The sequence below is a fragment of the Saccoglossus kowalevskii genome, chromosome 22, assembly GCF_978046115.1.
Source record: "Saccoglossus kowalevskii chromosome 22, keSacKowa6.1, whole genome shotgun sequence".
NCBI lineage: Eukaryota > Metazoa > Hemichordata > Enteropneusta > Harrimaniidae > Saccoglossus > Saccoglossus kowalevskii.
In genome coordinates, this window is record NC_140662.1 from 27207447 (window position 1) to 27231440 (window position 23994).

At 35.2% G+C, this 23994-nt stretch overlaps 1 protein-coding gene across 1 annotated transcript in view; it reads right to left on the reverse strand.

Annotated features, from left to right (window-relative positions):
- LOC100368132 (prolow-density lipoprotein receptor-related protein 1-like) overlaps positions 1 to 23994 on the reverse strand; it is a 202734-nt gene that overhangs the window by 162178 nt on the left and 16562 nt on the right. Inside the window, exons 2-4 of the mRNA XM_085495859.1 lie at positions 3570 to 3677; positions 2581 to 2703; positions 930 to 950 (exon numbers count right to left, since the gene is read on the reverse strand). Coding sequence (XP_085351985.1) covers positions 930 to 950; positions 2581 to 2703; positions 3570 to 3677 — 252 coding nt within the window. The remainder of the gene's footprint in view (positions 1 to 929; positions 951 to 2580; positions 2704 to 3569; positions 3678 to 23994) is intronic.

Below are 23994 nucleotides of genomic sequence, written 5' to 3' on the forward strand. Positions count from 1 at the left end.
ATATTTTAAAGAATATCGTCGACGCCCAGTAAAAACACTCTGGGCTTATAATCATGAATGCCCTCAACTCGATAAATACCAAGTAAAAACATAGGGATGGGCTTCATACTCGGGAGGGGCTTACGATCGGGGAAGTGCGGTACTTTAACACAATTGGACTATCACTCTCAGAATACTGTGGTTCAAACGCATAAGGCTCTAACCCAAGTTTTAAAAAGCACATTGTGCATATAAAAGTTGAGTTTATACTAATAGTACACAATGCTTGGCAGCATGAACGGCTATGTACAATGTTTTATACATTCAAATTGCAGATGTATACTGCATTGTATAAAATAATTGTATATGCCAGTAAATGATAAGGCCCACGATAAGGAAACCTGCAAAGACTCATGGGTAATGAGAATTACAAAACGGCCTATACAGCCAATAAAAAGTTTTTTTTTGGGGGGGGGGGGGCTTTGAATGAAGCCTTTATAAATATTTTATAAATTTCATTAAAATAACATTCATGCATTCTTTAAATGGAGTGTAGTAACATATTAAAACCTAGCCATAGTTTAATTTTCATATGTTGACTGTACTCAGTTTTTTGAGAAAATATTGAAAGAAATAATATATCTTCCATAGATTAGGGGTCTTTTTGTTTAGTTTTTTATTTCTGTTATTTTCCACACCTTCCACCAACACAGTAAAATCAAATGTACCACACGAAGCACCAAAATTTGAAGTTCAAAGCTATTAACACCTGCATATTGAGTGAGTATTTATGTGTATACAAAATGGCAGCGTATGAAAACACGCAAGATATTGTATAAACAAAATGGCAGCAAAAAAAAGAAAATATCATGCAAGGTTGCAAAGGCTACATCCACATGCAAGGTTTTGGCAAACAAATCAAAACTTCCAACATGCTGAACTGTACTTACTGCAGCCGTTGTTAGGATCCGCTGTATCAGAAATTTAATTAAAATAGCAACATTGACAAACATAAAGAAATAAAGAGGACAGGTGAAGAGAACAAAAAAAAATTGATTATGGCATTCACAAAAATCATACAAATGAAACATTTTGAAACAAGAAAGAATTGCTTGCGTGATATGAAACAAACACAATAAAATAAAATAACAGTGAAAAATATTTGTTTTATTGAAAAGTGATCATCAAATGTAGATATTGATTATAATGAGATATAGACGAGTAGTAGTGAGATATTTATTCATTTTGATAAAAGGCAAAATCATTTTAGGCGTATTAAAAAAATGCACTTTTTAAAGAAGCATTACTTGCATGTATATTAATAATGTGATACCGAAATCACTTTCATTAACAAATATATTAAAAGTGATTTTGAACATTTCAAAAACGACATCAATTTATTCATCTTCCTATCTACTATATCATATTTTACATCAATGTCCTAAGAACCATATAAACACAATGAATCTACTTATAATGCGTTATCCCTGGAAATTGAATTAATTTTTCTAAAATATTACCACTCTAAGGCATGCTTGGAGCCATCACCCACACACAATAATAATTATTACATACATGTATGGGTTAGTAGATAAATATCTTCTGTACTACCATATATTCCATGACATACACTGTATTCTTTATATACATTTATTTAATTTATATTTACCGTTTGTCACACAACGTACGTTCAAATGTTATTTCAATAAATAATGCTCAACCTATAAAATGTCATGTTTTTGCTACAAAATTTGTTTTTCAATTTGCCAACTTAAGATAATATCCTACTGCATACATGTCTTGATTAATGAAAGAAAACAAAGTCAACTTACAAAGGTTAATAACCATTGTAACATACAGCAATCATAAAAACCTTAATTCACATTCAAAGCAGTAAACATTGAGAATAGTTTGATTACATGGTTGTCATACTGCAATATCTCCATGGAAACCTTAAAACAATATACATTACTAAGTTTCAGTTGATATTAATGGTTATTGCTTCCTCCATTACTCACCTCTGATCATCATCATGTAATTAATCACCATTTTTTTTCAAACAATAATTTACCCAATTATTAATAATGTATTAGCAAATATTTAAAAATCTCAAAAAAAAACAAAAACCTTTTTCATTATTGTCACACAAAATAGTACCTTTAACCCCAATTATTTAACTTTATAATCCAACTATCATCATTAACTACATGTAGTATATCCATATTCAACTGAAATCCAGGGATAAATGCATATAGCGCCCTCAACACATTACTTACAAAAACTTTTGTCTTTAAAAGTGATAAAATTAATGAATTGTTTTTGATAAAAAAAAACAGATTTGTTTTTGGCAAGTTTGAAAGGTGCACATCACCCTTGTTTCTAAACAATTGCTGCAAAGATGCAACAAACAAAAGGAGCATGACTGCTCGTTTTTATGAACATATGATTAGAAACAAATCTTTTCAATTTTGGTTTTAGCTGACAAAATTTAACAAGAAATCATTTCATCTATTGATAACAATTATAACATAAAAATAAATCTATAAAAAAGGGATAATCTACACATGTATGTGGGGTTAGTGTTACATTTATAGCACTTACATTCATCCAGTTCCTCATCAGAGTTATCTCCACAATCATCTTCTCCATCACATCGCCATCCACTCGGTATACAGAGATTTGTTGAAGCACACGAAAACTGTCTTGGTGAGCAAGTTATAGGTGCTGCAAATAAAAATAATAATAATTATAAAATGTCAAAGAAATGGAAAACAAAAAAAACTTTAATTTGCACAACACTAAACTACGGTCATCTATATACTGTAGAATACTTTATTTTCACTTGGAAATTATTTTCGCTATTTCGCTGAAGGGCTGCTTCAGTGAAAATAAAAGACAGTGAATATACATTTTTTCCTATGTCTCACCATTCAACTCATCAAAATTCAGTTAAAATTAATTCCAGCTAAAATAAAGTAATTCACAGTATTTGTACAATGTAATCTACAATCTCTGCATAATGGCTGGTTAATTTTATTTGCAATCGAAATGTATTCAATTATTTTGTGGCTTGGTTTTGGTACTCAATTTTCGCAATAACGCAGGTGACAACCCTCCCGCTTTAATGCATTCATTGTAGGGAGAAAGTGTGAAATTCAGACCACATAAATAATAGGTGATTTTCCGTACAATTGCGAGATCTCGCGAGATGCATGAAAGACTAGCGTCGAACGTCTGCCGCAAAAATTGAACAATTTGATTTTGAACTCGAATTTCTTTATTTCGTAGCTCACATCGACCGGCCGATCTTCGACAGAGGAATATTGCTTCCGAATACCCTTATTTAATCGAAATTGCCTATCATCAAATGTGGACAGCACATTATTAAGCATGGAAATGTCCCCCAAAATACTTTCGCGTTTGTCGAATCCCACACGATGTTTGACGCCACTACGACGCTATGACCTTTGTTTGTCCTGTTTTTACGTTCGATTTCACGCATAACGCGTGATTCTCGCAGTGAACGGAAAATGGTCAATTGGGATTCTTGGCGCAGACTTTTAATGATTAGAACAAGGTCCAATACTTACGACAGGATATTTCATCACTCCCATCTCTACAGTCTGCGTCACCATCGCACTTCCATATTTTGGGTATACATTGACCATTGGCACATGTAAACTGTTCACTTGTACATCCTATAAAAAAAACATTATTATTATACACTAGTCAAGGTATTTTCACAAATTACTGTATGATTTAATTTTATAGGGTCGTATCTGCATCATTATTATGAATTCTGTAAAATACTTTATTTTCATTAATTAATCGTTATTTTCACTGAAGGAATGATTCAATAAAAAATAATATCCAGCTAAATATATCTTTTTTTTCTATATTTTACTGTGTAACAAGTCTAAACATATTACTGGAATAACTAAAGTAATTACTGACTATTTATCATTTAATGTAACAAACTAGTATGCAAAGACTTCGACTATAATCAGGTCTGTGCATTACCCAAGTGCATCTATATAATCAAGTTTCATTGAAAAAGCTGTCTTGAGAAAACAGTGAAACAGCTGAAAATTGGCTCATTGTTATGCAAATGAGTTCATTAATATGCATGGTGTCAACCAAGAAGTAATCAAAATCTGAGGTTCTTGAGATACATGTACTTGTGGTAATGACATTCATGTGAACCTACAAATATACAGACATGATAACCGCTTCACACGAGGAAGTAAAAAATTATAAGTTTTAATGAAAAGGGAAGGCCAGCTCTGAGCTTAGTTGAGTTATATCTGGACTGTACCATAATTTCTTTTAAATAACATCACAAAGCCTACAGGATAAAACTACAAATAATACCACTACATGTGAGCCTGTATAATAACCACTACAATTATATCTGAGAAATACCTTTCAAAATGACACAGGAGAAATACCTCTATTAGCGTACAAGTAGGATCTGTAATTTGAATCACTATATAGTATTTCATTATTAATTGTACTCGTAGATCAAATTTCTCATATTGAGGTAATCCATCTTACATATTATATATAAAACTAATTTGACTATGTGGTCATGTCTGGAAAAGTAATTGTTTTGTACATTATTTATTCACCACATGTTGTGTCTGCAATAATACATGCAAGTACTGGGAATTAAACTAATAAATAAACTACAATGAGGTTTTCAGCCTAAGAGATAGACAATCTCATGAATTTATTTTCACAAATGAGTTCAAATCACATAGCTCTCTAAGTGTGACAATCAGACAAATTATTCTACATGTATTTGTAGAAGACAATGTAGCTATATTCTCTTGATTTGTCATACTACATGTAAGATCTTATTTGTTATTAGTAGCGTGAGCGCTTCTGTACATAACAGTGGTGTGTCTACGGTCATACCACGAAGGGCAGCGGGTGTCGCGCCACACATGTAAGATTTGTGTTGAGAAACAGTACATTCCCATAACCAATAGAACTCTTTACGTGGAGAGCATGAATGTGAGGTTTGATATAGTCGCAATGTGCACAGAATACCAACTTTAAGATCTTCTATATATTTCAAGAATTACCGAGATAATCAGCGCAACAATCAAAGTCGCCATCTTTGTTAACATGGGACCCATATCTCGGCCATGTATTACCTTGTCAATATACTGGATTGTTAATAATTCAGTATATACTGCCATTAGGTAAGGCGGGTACATTATAAACTATTCATAAACTATTACATATTGTATGACTGCGAGCATTGCTACATGTATATACTGTTTTAATTTATGCATGCACAATCACTTCACTGAATGGAGAGAGAAGCGTGCCAGCCAATCCAATCATTCCATTTAGGCTGATTTCAAATTAAATGGATTTATACAATGCAAGTATAAACATGCCTTGCTGATGGCTTACATGGGCTTTTATTGGAGATGGGTTTCTAACAGAGAAAACAAGCAGCCTCACGGCTGAGATAGCTCCGCTGTTAGCAATGCACATTTCAATTAAAGAACTGAAGATACAAAATGTATCATTAGAAAATGAACAAATCTCAAAAATCACTTTTTACCAAAAATTTTCATCAAAATTAGAGAATCAAAGATATCATGAAATGAACAAATCTGAGAGAGGTCCATACGAAGTACCTAAATAAAATATATACATCTATAAAGCAATCAGACTTGCGGTTTTCAACAAGAAGTCAAAATAATCTTTTATTACCAAAAATGACTAAAATATTCATAAAAATTAGAGAATTAAAGATATGAAATGAACAAGAGAAGACTGCCCAAGGAACATGTACACCAAGTATCAAAGCAAAAAGAATTGTTGTTTTCAAGAAGAAGTCAAAACAGTAAAAAGTTGACATGGAAGACGGATGCCGGACAGCGGACACCATGGACAATCACTCATATGATAAGCTCCGCTCAAAGTAGACAGCATCTCTATATTGTTAAGTTATTTCTACAAATATCAGATTTATCCAATTTTAATGCATGTGGTTCATTGTATCAAGATGAGGTAACCATTTGTGAGAATTCCATTCCCAGGAATTATTCAATATTTTAGTGATATTTACATTGCACACACTCTTTATTTGCAATTATTTTGTGAATTCCATGAAGGTATGAATGTTTTAATATAAAATATTTTTAAATGTTTTAATTTTAAATGATGACTGAAAACAAGTGCATGACAATAAATCTGCCAATAATTACAAGGAAACTACAAAGACTGATGGGTAATGAGCATTACTAAATGGTTTCTATAGAAACATGCAAAGACTTATGGGTAATAATATACTATATGGCTTATATTGCCAATAAAGCATATATTTAGGATTTAAAAGATGTGCAAGAGGTGAATGTTTCATAAATATTTTTCCATCAAAATATCCATGCCTTTATGGAATTCATTGTACCTTCCAAACTGTGAAACAGAGAGATAGTCTCTTTTGAAAATTACTGATTTGATGGTTACAGTGACATTAATATTGCAACGTAGTTTGATTTATTAATCACAAAGGAATACAAGGGCGGGTTATTTCTGGGTGAATAGTTTCAACAAGGTGTTACATGATGTGTCCTTCCCTGATGAATGTGGCATAATCCCCATAGTCTGTATAACTATAACATGCGTTATACAGGAAGAGTTCATTAAGCTTAATAGGGGTGTTACTTGCAGCCTTTCCCTCTCCATCTATACGGTATACATGTGTATCAAAAGACAGTTAAGAATAATTTATATCATCAGGGAGTGTTCAGTGAGTTTATTAGGGGTGTTGAATCATTTATCATGAATAAACTTCACATGTTATCATAATGGTTTGGATTATCATGTATTTGAGGAAGGGATTTTAATGGCCTCGCAGATGAATCACACAGTCCCCAAACTGTACCAGCTGCACAGAATAAATATAGGGAGGGACCAATAAGGTAATTGGGAGGGGGTGGTCACACAATGTACAACATTCCCTGATGAAATATCTCAACTGCACAAAAATCATACTGGAATCCATTTTCTCCAGTCAAGGTTTGTTTATTTGGCCACTATATCTTTGCAGACTCTGTGTCAAGAGTGTTTTAAAGTGCGCCCTCTCTGGCAATTTGACCCCAATCCTTTTCTTTTTATTTCTCTTGCCACAGGCTAAGCAAACTCTTATTATGCAGATGTCTTAGAGGTGCATCCAGTCAAATGTCTGTTTTTACGAGGGTCAAACCTACGACCTCTCAGACAAATCACGTACAGGTTTGTGAGAGGTATCTAGTCGAATTTGCAAAACAGAACGATTTGGTAAATACGCGTAATTGGGATAGAACAATACGCTTCTGGGACAATGCACTGCATTTTTTAGTATTTGACAAAACCATCAAATAAAACAGAATATAAGGGACAGACCAATACTTTCGGTAATGCATTGTAACCTCCAGTGAATGATTGTGACTGAGGTTCACAAGGCATTCCTACATAAATTATCTGAAGGCTGGGTAATCAACAAACACAATCAATTGTCTGGTTTATAAGATTGGAACATCCATGGATACAGTTTCTAACCATATGTGTATGATTCATGTCTGCCAGCGGTGATTTATTATGGTTAGCGAGAATCACAAATACTATTTTGCGGTTGATTATTTGTCTATTAAAAACCATAACAAGTGTTTTACAGACAAGACATATAATAAGTCCAGTCAGTATAATCACAGCAAACAGTCTAATGACAGTAATAATCTACACGACCGGGAAAAACTAAACTAAATTCGAACCTTTGAGCGCCAAATTCACAAAACTTATTTTTACCATAATTTTGATCAAGAATTGTAGCCAATAAGAAATTATGTCGATTTTGTCCAAAAATATGAAAAAAATTGATGACAAATTCCTAAAATCTGGGCAGGGAAAAATGGCACTTACAGCAGGCGCAAGATATTTACATACACCTAACTCCCGCACCCGGTGGGTAATTACCGAGAGACTTTGCAACATCGCCAGATACTTCCCTAGACACTCCAATGACCGTCGTAGACGCAATAAAGTTACATACCCACTCACGTGACAGTTAATCAAAACACCGGACGTTGGAATGCTTTTGATGTTTGGCCATGAGGAACGAGATGTAGTTGGACTATTCCATTGCTTTGTAGGAACAAAAATCATTGCTGTGTAACACTTGAGAGAAATATAATACGAACATAAAACTGGAAATGAATATTAACAAGAAATGATAAATATAAATTCTTTTGATTTGTAGTTTGTTGAGATGTTGTCAATGGATTTAATATATTAATAATATTAGCGTTGTGAATGTCCCGTTCAATTTCTCACATAATGGCTGGTCCCATTGCCAGTTTGCCAGAACACTCATCGCCCAGTCAATCTTTCCTTGGAATCTTCTACCTTGTTTCACCTCCAGACCGTCACCATATACCAGTTTCAAATATCCTTCAGATTGCAGACAAAATTTGATAAACTTAACAATTTCTTATGTAACATTCAGTCGACGACCACCGCTCACTGACTCCTTCCAAAACGTATCCAACTGATGCGACAGAAATGCGGCACAATCCCTTGAACCGTTGCCGTCGCTAGTCCAACTTCCTTCGCCGTCGATCATTCATGAGAGGTGAATAATCTCCATCTCAGTGTCTTTGTCTAAACGCTTTGACATAATAGCAATAATTGTTCAAAATTAGAAACTGTATTCAAAACGAGGAAAATTTAGGTAATTTCATTATATCATTATATGTTAGGGGCGTTTTTAAATATTTGTATGAACTAGGTTTATTATTTTCGTGAAACGTTCAAAATAGAATGTATTAAATGAACGAGCATATGTATGCATAAAATAATAAAGTGTCCGATATCAACAATGAGTAGAACATGATTGTTTGATGAATGTTTATTGACCATCTGAAGCCTGGTCTGTTGTTTTGATTAATTGTCACGTTGGAGTGTATGTAAAAATATTGCGTCTACAACGGTCGTTGGAGCGTTTAGCAAAGTGTCTAGAGATGTTGCAAAGTCCCTCGGTAATTACTTGCCGGGTGCGGGAGTTAGGTGTATGCAAATATCTTGCGCTGTAAATGATTAATGTTGCTGATAAGTGAAATCAATTGTTATGTGGACATGCACAGTTAAAATAGAATTATGAGGTAAATGTTTTTAAATTTTGTCTTCTCTTTTGGTTTGAATAAAACAGGAAACAAAAAAATTAAAAATAACAGAAAATGAGAGATTTGAATTAATCAGTTAATGAAAGATTTGAATAATACAGTAAACAAGAGATTAAAATAAAACCAAATTCAAGAAATTGATATAAAACCATAAACAAGATGCTGTGTTAATATTGTCTCAATGTCTTTCTAATAAATTATTGAAGATCAACTTAAGTTGATTCACAAATACGTATACGCCTGGAATCTATAATCAAGAATGACTGAGTCTGGGTAATTAACTTATCTTGGACATACTGCTGTGTTCCTCTACTTTAGATGCAGTGCCCTCCAGCATTTAGACTATCCTTCTTTCATGACAGAAAAACAATTGCCAGGGGTGGACCATTAGAAACTGAGGGGGGGGGGCGATGGCAGAACAACTATGCAGAATAATTTTTTTTCTTCACTTAGTTTTCTTCTTTGTTTTTTTTTATGTGTAATATTTTTTTTTCCCTAGGAGACAGGCGTGCATAATGTTTTCAATTCTGCCACCCCACGAGTTTTTAATGGTACATCTCAGAGCATTCATTTTCATTTAAGTACAATTTTACTACTTTAAATCGTCTTTCATTTACTGTTATATTCAAATCAAGAAAGAAGAACAAATTAAAGGAACACAAGGCTTAGTTTTTTTTTTATCTAATACTGTGGCAAAATCACTTTAAATATGTGAAACCAAATAAAAACAAGGGGCTGAATGTACAAGCTGTACACGTATACATTTTTGTAAGCAGCACATTTTCATAATATTTCTAGAATGGTTGTCGAAATGTTGGTTTCCAACAATCTATTAATTCTGGTTATATTCCAAGTACCCAAAACCTACATGTATGCAGTATATATTAATTTGAAGAATTATTAAATAAATAAATAAAGATAATCTACATAAAAACAATTTTATGCAGCTAAACATTTTTCTCTACCAACACAACAATTCCAAATTCCCAGCCAGCAGTATCCAACGAGGGCTGGCAAATTGCCAATTGCTGTATAATAGTTTGATTCACGAGAATATGGTGTCATGTGATTGAAAGTGAATAGGTCATTAACCTACAAACGTAAACAATTATTTTTATGATAGACAAAGCAGCAGTACAACCATTAAAATTCTGTACGATTAATGAATATTTAATCTGTCGAAATAAACCTGCCTACGGTATATTTCAGCACATCATTCAGATTTATTTGTTTATTTGTTTGTTTGTTTGTGGTTTTCATAGAAACGGATATTTTAACAACTGATATTTGCACTTGTGAAACCCAGGGAATTGAAAATGGGAATCATGTAACATGCAATGTAACATTTGCCTTTTGTGTCTCATTACGTCTAGACAAGTTACTTCCACTTAAGACAAAAACAGATGTGAATATATTGCACTAGCATAAAGGGGTTTAAACCCCTTAGAAGTATCAGCACAAATGTAACTACAGTATCACAAAATAGTTACATCGGTGTAAAAACAAATGTTAAGTCGGCATAAAGGGACTCATATGGACGAGAGAACAATTGTGCCCATTCACAAAGGGTGATGCAAATGCAATGGCATCCTAAATAGAATTTGAGTTCTACTTATAAAGTTTATCTCATTTCAAAATATGCGTCAAATTTTGAGGCAGTTTTAATAGGTTGTTTTATTGACCTGTATGTGTTGTTAAACACTGATATACTGATTGGTTTCAACATAAAGCTACCAAGAAATTAGACACAATGTTCCAACAAGTTTATAGATATGTATAATTATGACATTTACAAAGTAAATTCAGGGATATCACAAGTACCTAAATATATATTTATCAACTGGTTCTTTCAACTAAAACATTATACTTGGAAACAGATGTAATGATTACGAGTGGAGAAGAATAGACAAAAGCAAGTCAAGAGAACACCTCAACAGTTTTGTAATCAGAGAAAACCTGATAAAACTTAATAATATAGAAGTGATTTTATTATAGTCAAATGTAAATGTTATTTTTGATTTAAATAAATTTCTTATAAAGAAAATATGGTACCTAGTGCTTTAAAAAAAAAATTTATAATTAATTTTTTTTCTGTTGAGTGTGCGATAAAGTAAAAATACAGAAACTATTATACGCCATGACCATATGGCAATTGATTAATGATTTATGTGTATGCCTGTGATATTTTATACATAATGGATGGATACCCACGCCAATCTGTAGAATGCATATACCATATTTGTTATATTAAAAGCACAGCTAAACAAAAAATTGCATATATTGTAAGAATTATGTGACTTTTTTTGTCTGTAGACATAACATTTATTTATTTTTTATTTGTATTTATTTACACTAGATAATATAAATGAAATTGTACAATATAAAATTACATTATTCATATGTAAAGAGAAAATAATGTAGGTAGCAAATTTTCAGGTGTCAGTCACAGAAGCTACATGTAGTCTAGTCTTTGACCATGACTTGATAAATAAATAATTTACATGAGCATATGCAATAATTATTAAACAAATGTTAGATTATTAAAATATTATTTAATATTTAATGCTATTTAATGACCAGTAAACAAGGTTTGCAAAATTGTTGATGAAATTCAGCTATTTTTGGCCGAAATTATGGAGAAAGATATGAAAACTGTGAGAAATCAAAATTGTTGTGGAACAAATCTTGTGAAAAGATACAAGAAGAATTCAAGATATCGCCACATTTTGTAGCAGTGACAATCAAATCAGCGACTTTTCATAAAATCAACCCCTGTAAATTCACTCTGCTTTAATTTCACTACTTTCACTGATAATTAAAATCTGCTAAAATCTACATGAACATGTAAAATACTCATTTTCTTGATAAATTTGTGAAATTTGTAAAATACAATGAATATGCCCAAAAAATTCAACATAGTGAATTTAAATATCAGTCAAATTGAATGGTTTTACAGTATCTCATAAGAAATGACTGAAGATTTATCTCTTTAATTTAAATAAAAAATAAAACTTAGCAATACAGCGAAAGGTGAATGCTTCAAACATTTCAATAATTTACAAGGTACATGTACATATATGAATATTTTACGGGTAAACACGATCAAGCTTACAAATATACAGTTTGAATCCAGTCTACACCGGATCTGCGCTACTGACGATGTCATTTCCTGTTTATACAATGTAGATGGTATAATTAGAATCTAAAGTTAATGGGGAAAGACTAATTGGGTTCTAAGAATAAATGTGAAAAGAATAATAATTCTCAACTGCAGATATTCCAGTAGTTCTTAACTATTACGGTATTGCGGTTGAATCATTGAAAATCGTGGAGAGGAATTATAAAAAAAAAAATTGTTTTCCTTCACTTCGTTTTGAGGTAAATTTTTCTTCTGGATGATTATGCATTCCGCTGTTAATTAAATGCACTTCTGTGTATTTTTTTTTAAAGAAATGCACTGTAGTTGATCTTTCTGACAATTTCCCCTTGAGGATTTTTTTTACACCCCCCCCCCCAAAGATTCTACTGGTAAAGCCCTTATAGTAGTGAAGCGAAACCCCAGTAATGAATAACAAGTTCTCATTTGCTGTTAACTCAAAACTCCAGACTTCATTTGAAACATTATTTGAAATTATGAGCAGAAATTAAATACATAATGACCACCAAAAAGGCATGAACTTTCAGAACAAAGGGGTCATCACTTTAAAATCTATTATAAGTTTCCCAGCAAATATTTCTTTTGAAATTTGTCACTCTAAAAATTTAATGATCTGTCATTTAACTTGTAAATTAAAATGTTTCTGTGATATGTAACTCTTCAAATATCATCATTTTGCACTTGTTTATGTACTTTTGTATAAATTATTTGTTAAATTTGAATCAAATAATTTTATATTGTTTATAAGTCTTGATCAACATCTTTGAAAAAAAAATGTGCATTTATTTTGTTAAAAGGTTTAGAAGAATTCCCAAGGTGCATCTTGCTGGCTGATGCAATCACCACCCTGCACTGTACTCTGTTAACATTTCTCTGCAAGACAAGCTTCTCAATTACAAAAGCAGAAATTTCAGTTCAGAGTTGAAATTTCTTTAGAAACTGAGATGTTCTATTGTGAATGCACCTGACCTAGTATGAACTTTAGGGTGAGGGTGTCTCACATATGCAGGTAAACTGCAAATTGCTTCTGGAGAAATTGAAGTCAAACACGAGAGTAGCAAATTATTGTGGGCAAAGTGACATGTGTAATTAAGCCAAATGAAAAAAATTCGTTGCTTCCGGTAAAATCTAAACAAATATTGGGTAAATATTTTTCCCAATGAGTTTATTCTTAGGTTTGGTAGAACATATCATTGTCTAACTACAGATACATGTATGTCTAAGGGATTAGCCATTAGGAACCACGGGTGAGGCGATGGCAGAAAACTTTTTAACATTTTTTTCTTCCTTTACTTAGTTTTAAGTTAATTTCCATGACAAATTCCCTGCATTATTATATCAGATTATTATTATTTATTATATCATATAAGAATTCCAGTGAGTAATATCACCCCCCCCCCTGAAAAATAGGCATGCAGATTTGTCTTTAATCTATTATTGATTATTATTTTTTTCCTGCACATTTTTTTAAGTCCCCGTTCAGAAGCAGTTCGAGAACAGGGATTTCCGTTCTCAATTCGTGCATCCTGTACGTGTCTCCACCTGTACATTGTATCTTGGACATGCCTGGTCCAATCATATTCAAACTTCCCAAATACATCACATATCTTGTTTTATTGAATGCAGTTTTGGAGCTGTATCTTGGACTGTTCATGTTCAAACTTTGTATATTTCTGATATGCAACCCCAAGTTAGTTCCTCATCAGTTGAATTGATTTTAGCTAACTTGCATAGAAATAAATAATTATAAGGGAGAGAAAACTAGTAAAATGAATTCAGTAATTTTTGTGAGAGACACAGAGAAAACTCCAAAATGATGTAGTTGTAAATATTTCATTTCTTACCTTTTTATGACAGTGATTCACAGTAATGTTTGTGAAAATTCACCAATGTCCTCAAAGAATTACATTACAAAAACTGATAGCAGCAAACATATATTACAGTGCAGTGTACATTTTACAATTACACTCCAGGAAAAGGGCAAACTATATTTGTCTGATTCTCCAACATTTTAACAAGAGGATTCATAAACAATGTTGTGAAAAAGAAAAAAAGAAAAAAGAAAAAAAAATATATATATATATATATAAATTTAAAAAAAAAATTAAAAAAAATAAAGTTGTGAACATTATACCTTTAGAATTATACCTTTCTACTAAAGCATATGGTAAAATGAAATATTGCATTTATTGTAATTTTTCAAAAGGGCAGTGGATCATATATGGGTCCCATATCCAGCAATAATTTGTTCATTTATGCAAATTTTTAAATGCACATGACTTAAAACCATAACCTTTTGAGACAAAAGCTTAAAAAATTCATAGTGTTAAGTTTTACAATGCCTGTATGTACATGACATCATAACTGTAACATAAAAACAAAATGTACAATTTTAGAATATTACAAAGCACAATTCTGTTCACTATTCTTTTAAGACAACACATTATCATTCTGGCAGTGACTGGGGTCAACTAAGGTCACTGAGTTCAACATTCTATGTCCTGATCCATACAAATAAAAATGCAATCAATAAACAGTCTCCTGTCACTTGTGTCTGGCTACTGTGTCAATGGATTGTTAAGGAATCTCTCAAATTAAATCTTAGGGACATCTCAAAATATTGCAAAATATCCCGCAACTAACAACATGATTTTTTATTTGGGATTTTGAGAAACTTAACATGAATCGTTATGACATTCATAACACAACACCTCGCCATGTTTCAACTTTTAAGTTGTCAGTTAACAAGGTCTTTCATAGTAGCATTTCTATGGGATTGACGTACTGAGTTCAGTTATCAGTGTTCACTGATGACATCATTTGACTGGCCGGCTAGAGGCGAAATGATGCCAGGCAAAGTTGACGTTTGTCATCTGCTTCACAGCCCGTTTTATACCCAATATTTAGGATATTTCGCAGCACATACAAGTTGTTTTTATCGACAGAATTCATTCAAATTTCTCAAATTTTATGTACAGAGTGTCAAAAGCCACACCTCTGCTCCCTTTTAATTAGATTTATGTACATGTCCTGCTAAGATTTTGATTTATTGAAAGTGTTATTTTCTCATGTTTTGTTGCTTCCCTATAGCATATAAAGCGATGCCATATGTATGTATGCAAATTACAACTGCCTAATGGGAGGAGTGTTTGTGGTGCTGAGAATAGAATAATTTAAATGAAACGAGGTTTATAAATATGTATAGAACTTGGTAATTCAAAGCAGAGAAAACATATCAAGCATGTTAACTGGTAAACTTTGACATTTGTATATTACCGGTATCACCCTCACAAACAAATAATTCTATTAAAATAACATTTTATTTCAAATGACGTCACGAAACATTAATCATTTGATTATAGTTATTCATGGAGAAGTTTGATTCACACAAAGAAATGAGTTACAAACATCAACTAAAATAGCGATAGACTTATACCTGAACAGAAAATTATCAAAAAATATTACAGTTATGGTTGAAAATGATGTTATCGTCTGCCCACGTATTCATTTGATCTGTTTCACATGCTTTAACGCATTCTAAGAATGGGTCAGTTCTATTTTTAGAAAGAATTCGTAGAATGTGCTCAATAACGAAAGATTTCATCTAAAATACTTTATTTTCTCCTGGAATTAATTTTCGCTGCAGGAATGACTCAGTGAAAATAAAATCCAGCAAATATACCCTTTTTCCTATATTTTACATTCAACTCGCCAAAAATCAGTGAAAATAAACTTCATACAAAACACCTAAACTTTTTTTCAGTGAAAATTAATGTCAGCTAAAATAAAGTATTCTACAGTATACACAAATTCTTGTTGAATTCTCGCCAAAGACGTAAACACTTGAAAAGCAAAGTTATTTTAATTTTGAATACATTTGGCTATTTTAAGTGTACATGTAGCTTATAATTTAAAGTTGTTTGCAGTTACAATTAGAACAGATATTCAGATTTCCGTGACTTTTACAATACCATATTGATGAATTTTTAGCATTAAAATGGCCGCCATTTGGACATATTGAATTGGATCATGAAATAACTACATGTGCATATGTATGATATAATGTGGGTAGTACATGTATGTGTGAAGTTTGAATGAAATCAGCCTAGGCATGTCTGGGTGCAAACAGGCACATAGATGCATGCATGGACGCATGTATGGATACATAGAGGGATAATTATTATTCCTCAGCTCCTGAGAGCGAGGTTATTTGTAGTTATGTTAGCGATCGCCTCTGTGTCTGCGGAAGTACTATGGGAGATTGCATGATGGGAGTGAAAAGTCTTTTGATCAGTAGAATAATTTTAGAAAAGTGAAAACTAAAGTGACTGTGAAGTAAAGGTTGGTTTTAAATATTAAATATCATGACATTTGGATGTAATAATGAAAGGAAACTGAACTGGTATGAAAGGGCAGTACATGTAGCCGGAACGCAAGGTCTGAATCCGGGGTCAAAATATGTCACAATACATCCATCAAGGCGGTTGCAAAGTGTCAACAACTATGGATGAGGTAAAAGACTTTGTTTGCAGTTTGCGTGAATGGCCGGGGAGAAAAATTCATGCAAATTCTGTGCTTCAGTAACAGTATTTGCTACTTTTTTGTGCAATAGAAATTAATACAAGAAATGCTGCCAATAGACATGTCCTTCTAGTTGTGTATTTGCACAATGTGAATGAGGGGTTTATTGTCAAAATATATACAGGTGCTTGTATGCCTACTGAAACTATACAAAGTTCGACCAATGCACATCCGTTTCATGTGTTAAAAGAACATTGCGATGTTCTCATGGAATTGTTAAATCTTGGTATCATTCCTAACTTACACCAAACTGTACATTTTGACGACTCGTATGCACTTCTGGGAATGTAATAATTTTCCGGAAACTGTATAGCAAATCACATATTTTCCTTATTAATTGTTCATAGTTTTTATTTTCAGTTTTTATTGTTCAAAATTATTTACAGTAATAACATATTTTTCCGATTGTGTGCATGACAGCTTTGCCCACACAATACGACAGGATGATATGTACGGATATGTGTGAGTATGTTTCATGGATTAATAGGCCACTCCTTTGCTTCAATTCCAACTACATCTCAGGAAATATCACTTGCTGTTTATCATCCATATTTTGATATCCTACAATGTGTCGATTGCGTATCTGGAAATTCTAACTACTAGTTCGCAGAATTTGACCAGCCTTGCTTTTACCAGTCATTTAAGTCAACTCCCATATTGTCCTTCACAGTGAAGGTTAATGCAGATAGAGGGGGCAAGGGGGGTAGCTGGTACAGTTTTACGGGAAATAAAAAGGGCTTTTTACAATTTACAAGGAAAAAAAGACGTTTTACAGTTTACAGTGAAAATTGAATTTTGCAGTGAATTGTTTCATCTAGTCGTTTTACAGTTTTGAAAATGTAATTTCCCTGGATTATTTTTTCAGACTTTTTTTATTTGGATGTAAATTCTTGTACGTACCAAGAAAAATGACACAATTTTACAGTGTACATAAAAAATATTTGAATGATTACGTTGTACGTCTAGCCTGTGATTACAGAATTACGAAATTTATTTTTTCAATTTACGTTGTACGAACAAAAAAATATTGCAATTACGTTGAACGAAAATAACCCTTGCCCCCCTCCAGATATATTGTAAATTACACAGAGGTAACATTACAATACATTTCCCTTCACATTCCCCTGTATAAAAATCTTTGAGCTGAGGCAGTTATGGTTCTACAACCAACACTAGTTCTCTTGTAAGTCTTTGTTTTTGACTTTGTCTGAATGGATGAAAACAGTATGAAAACCTAATTTTTGCATATTTGTACAGGTACAATGCATGTATCTTTCCTGAAGTTCGTTGTTATTAATTTTGGACAAAATGAACACAATATCCCATTGCCTACAGGGTTGATCACAAATATAGAATTTTGTGGAAGGTGACAAAACTTTACTTTGAAAAGGTTAAATCCCCCAGAGTTGGTGTGCACCATTTCACATTCGACATCGGTTCAATGCATACATGTACAAGTTGTAGTTTCTATGAGATTCATAAAGACTACTATGCAGCTTCAAATTTATTTAAACGTTTTCACCACCAGACTTTCTCGCCCAAATTTGTCTGCACTTTTTCTTGTTTTCATCAATATTTCTGAAAATGAACCCTAATTTTGGAGCCGGCAGACAAAATTTGAGTAAATTTTCTGTTTGGCTTTTTTGTCCAAATTTTGTCAAGGCAAGTGCAGACTATAAAAGACTATTTTGTGAATTTGTGATGAAAAGAGGGAACTGGTGGTGAAAAAGTTAAGATCAAAGGAAAAAATTATCGGTAATACACATGTATATGTATCTACCAAACCCTCCCAACTGAGCCCATTTATTATAATGTACCGGTAGGCTATATTTTTTATTTTTAGACATAATTTTATAGTACATGTATGTATTCAGTATTCCTGTGTTATTAAATATCAAAGAAAACCATTAATTTCCTGTTTCTAAACCACAGTTTGTAGAGGTTATTTTACATTGCTACCATTCTATTCCTGCGGGAATGGCCAGTACTACGAAAATACACAGATATTAATAGAAATCTACTGAAATATATATTTGCGATAACAAATACAAATATATTCACCTTTCAAGACAATTCCATTTTCTGAAGCATGCTAAGCAGAAGCATTCAAAACATTTGAGGTTAATTCCTAAAAATCGGATGCCATATAGGTTTTTTGTTAAAAGACAATAAGATGTGCAAGTCATTTTTGTCGGTTATTCCTAAATCTTGCCATTTAAATGCAGTGAATCTTTTGAAACACCAGTTATAAAGCACCATCCAATACAATGTATGCTTCAGATGGACATTCCACCAATGGTGTATTTTTTTTATTTCATGTATATTCTTCTATGCAGTGTAGCACATTATACATTGTATTTAGAAAGTAAATAGATGTAATATTTTTTCATACAACGTATAGTATGCACATGTAGGTAACCATGATTATGTTACAACTCCCTTGGGGGGCGGGGGGGGGGTCCCTGGCTACATGTACTTTTACATTGTACCTAAAACTGTTTAGACCGTTACTGGAAATACAAATTTTGATTTTATTTGGCCTAATTAGAATGTTAATCATTATAATTTCTGTTTCGAGTAATTATACAAATTTGATAAATACGAGTTATTACCACCAAAGTGATTTAAATTTAAAATTAAATTTCATTCACTAGTGGAAATGTATAGAAAAGTATATTACAACAATCTCTAATATCAAATTGAAAGTTGGAATATAGGTTTCGGTCACCTAGCACATTGCCTTGATCAACATCTAACCAAATGACTATGAATATCACGTTCTGGCAGCTCATGATAAGATTTTCAATAGACAGCTAGCTGTGTATAACAAGTTTAAATTCGTTGCTGATCACAGGTTTGAAAACATTGTATAAGTGATAGATCATAAGTAGTGAGAGGCGATTTAAATTAGCAGCTGATTATTAAAATCTAACAGAGGCATCATGACCATCAGTTCAAATTGTTTTTAAAAATGCATGGCCCCAACGATTTTAGAAATAAATTATTCAGCAACATGCCTTAGTTATTTTGTTTTGATCATTTATTCATTAGTTTTCAAAAGAATCTAAGCATCCTGGGCACTATGCTTGAAATTCAGCCATTTTGCTGTGTACATATGCCTGCTTCCATTCAGCAAAGTGTCATTGGCTGCCAGTAGACACAGTGTCATTGGCTGCCAGTAGACACAGTGTCATTGGCTGCCAGTAGACACAGTGTCATTGGCTGCCAGTAGACACAGTGTCATTGGCTGCCAGTCGGCATATTGTCATTAGGTGCCAGACTGCACAGTGTTATTGACTGCCAGTTGGAACAGTATTGTTGACTGCCAGTCGGCACAGTGTCATTGGCTGCCAGTCGGCATATTGTCATTGGCTGCCAGTAGACACAGTGTCATTGGCTGCCAGTTGGCTCAGTGTCATTGGCTGCCAGTCGGCATATTGTCATTAGGTGCCAGACTGCACAGTGTTATCGACTGCCAGTTGGAACAGTATTGTTGACTGCCAGTCGGCACAGTGTCATTGGCTGCCAGTCGGCATATTGTCATTGGCTGCCAGTAGACACAGTTTCATTGGCTGCCAGTTGGCTCAGTATCGTTGACTGCCAGTCGGCATATTGTCATTAGGTGCCAGACTGCACAGTGTTATTGACTGCCAGTTGGAACAGTATCGTTGACTGCCAGTCGGCACAGTGTCATTGGCTGCCAGTCGGCACAGTGTCATTGGCTGCCAGTCGGCACAGTGTCATTGGCTGCCAGTCGGCACAGTGTCATTGGCTGCCAGTCGGCACAGTGTTGTTGGCTGCCAGTCGGCACAGTGTTGTTGGCTGCCAGTCGGCACAGTGTTGTTGGCTGCCAGTCGGCACAGTGTTATTGGCTGCCAGTCAGCACAGTGTCATTGGCTGCCAGTAGGCACAGTGTTATTGGCTGCCAGTAGGCACAGTGTTATTGGCTGCCAGTCGGCAGTGTCATTGGCTGCTAGTAGGCACAGTGTTATTGGCTGCCAGTAGGCACAGTGTTATTGGCTGCCAGTCGGCACAGTGTTGTTGACTGCCAGTTGGCACAGTGTTATTGGCTGCCAGTAGGCACAGTGTTATTGGCTGCCAGTCGGCAGTATCATTGGCTGCCAGTAGGCACAGTGTTATTGGCTGCTAGTAGGCACCGTGTTATTGGCTGCCAGTAGGCACAGTGTCGTTGACTGCCAGTAGGCACAGTGTCGTTGACTGCCAGTTGGCACAGTGTTGTTGGCTGCCAGTCGGCACAGTGTTGTTGGCTGCCAGTCGGCACAGTGTCATTGGCTGCCAGTAGGCACAGTGTTATTGGCTGCCAGTCGGCAGTGTCATTGGCTGCTAGTAGGCACAGTGTTATTGGCTGCCAGTCGGCAGTGTCATTGGCTGCTAGTAGGCACAGTGTTATTGGCTGCCAGTCAGCACAGTGTTATTGGCTGCCAGTCAGCACAGTGTTATTGGCTGCCAGTCAGCACAGTGTTATTGGCTGCCAGTCGGCAGTGTCATTGGCTGCTAGTAGGCACAGTGTTATTGGCTGCCAGTCGGCAGTGTCATTGGCTGCTAGTAGGCACAGTGTTATTGGCTGCCAGTCAGCACAGTGTTATTGGCTGCCAGTAGGCACAGTGTTATTGGCTGCCAGTAGGCACAGTGTTATTGGCTGCCAGTCGGCACAGTGTTATTGGCTTACAGTCAGCACAGTGTTATTGGCTGCCAGTCAGCACAGTGTTATTGGCTGCCAGTCGGCACAGTGTTATTGGCTGCCAGTCGGCAGTGTCATTGGCTGCTAGTAGGCACAGTGTTATTGGCTGCCAGTTGGCACAGTGTTATTGGCTGCCAGTTGGCACAGTGTTATTGGCTGCCAGTCGACACAGTGTCATTGGCTGCTAGTAGGCACAGTGTTATTGGCTGCCAGTTAGCACAGTGTTATTGGCTGCCAGTCAGCACAGTGTTATTGGCTGCCAGTCGACAGTGTCATTGGCTGCTAGTAGGCACAGTGTTATTGGCTGCCAGTTGGCACAGTGTTATTGGCTGCCAGTCAGCACAGTGTTATTGACTGCCAGTCGGCAGTGTCATTGGCTGCCAGTCAGCACAGTGTTATTGGCTGCCAGTCAGCAGTGTTATTGGCTGCCAGTCAGCAGTGTCATTGGCTGCCAGTAGGCACAGTGTTAATGGCTGCCAGTCGGCACAGTGTTATTGGCTGCCAGTCGACACAGTGTCATTGGCTGCCAGTCGACACAGTGTCATTGGCTGCTAGTAGGCACAGTGTTATTGGCTGCCAGTTGGCACAGTGTTATTGGCTGCCAGTCAGCACAGTGTTATTGGCTGCCAGTCAGCACAGTGTTATTGGCTGCCAGTCGGCAGTGTCATTGGCTGCTAGTAGGCACAGTGTTATTGGCTGCCAGTTGGCACAGTGTTATTGGCTGCCAGTCAGCACAGTGTTATTGGCTGCCAGTCGGCAGTGTCATTGGCTGCTAGTAGGCACAGTGTTATTGGCTGCCAGTCGGCACAGTGTTGTTGGCTGCCAGTCGACACAGTGTCATTGGCTGCTAGTAGGCACAGTGTTATTGGCTGCCAGTCGGCACAGTGTTATTGGCTGCCAGTCGACACAGTGTCATTGGCTGCTAGTAGGCACAGTGTTATTGGCTGCCAGTCAGCACAGTGTTATTGGCTGCCAGTCGGCAGTGTCATTGGCTGCTAGTAGGCACAGTGTCATTGGCTGCCAGTGTCGCACCTCTCGTTTCTTTCCTCTGCTGTTGGTGTAGGGCCAGCTAGCTCTGGGACCCCACTGGTGAGAGTATACGATAGAATTTTATCTTCAGGGGCGATTCGTGGTGTCACGAGTCGGTATTCAAAAATGCTTTGATGGGTTGAGGTGATGACTCAAAACAGATACAGGACAGCACAGGAAGCAATAGGCTGACAACAAAATCTCAGTTACAAGTCAACATGAGCATTTAATAAATAAGGCAAAATATCAACAAAATGTGTTAAATTTCATACACAATAGTACACAAACATTGTATAAAAATGCACAGCAAAACTCAGCTCATAGCTAGATACTATGCAGCAGTCAATAATAACTATGTTGGCAATATAATATAACAATATAACAACTATCCAAGTTCAATATCACCGTAAATGCACTTCAACAAGCCTTGCACTGCTATAAGTACATAACACAGGTGACAATATAATGAGAAATACACACTAAAGGTACACAATAAATTGGCTATATTCAATAATATCAATGTAGGCAAGGTACACATAAATAGGCTATGTTCAGACTAGTAAACTTGCCACACTCGAATGAAATACAATTACTTTTGTGTCAATAAATAAAGGAAATCACACTATTTAGAATAGCGTGCAACCTGTTGCCACTCACTCACACATACGGGTAGTCTTGCTACGTATAATGTCAGCTGGCTAAAAATGGAATCGATAAACGCAAAAGGAAATTCGCGCGGCACAGAAATATATTAAGAGAAACCCAACTAAACACAAATGGGTAAAATTTCCTCAAATACTGTCACCACCTAACACAAGTGACCCCAAATATTAGTACAACGTCTAAATGCAAGCAATAAGAAACAACAAACTGACATTTGAGCTAACAAGACACTGACGTCTCTCACGCGCATACACAGATACACACAGTGACAAATAAAAAAGGGGAAATAACCCAAGAAAAGTCTGAATAAACAGAAATAAGTGCACTGATAAATAACTCACAAGTCAATGTTCACTATTCGGTCTTTAGCTGCTTTTCCACGTCAGAACACATAAACGGCGATTTCCTGGGGGATTTCTGTCACAGCGAGGCAAAACAACAATATACGGCACCACAGGAACAGCAAGATTTCACACACTAGACTTCATACACACGTACTGTACATACGTTGCGCTGTATTACAACCAAGTCCGACTCAATTTCCTACAAGCACTTGTCGCAAACAATACAAATCATGTACTGCGCAGTGTTCGTGTCACGATAAGCCTGTCCAACACTCACTCTTCCCCACAGCCTTTCCGTTGCTACCCGTCCTTCCACTGTTTTTTGTACTCGTTCCCCCCGTCCTCGCGCTGTTTCTC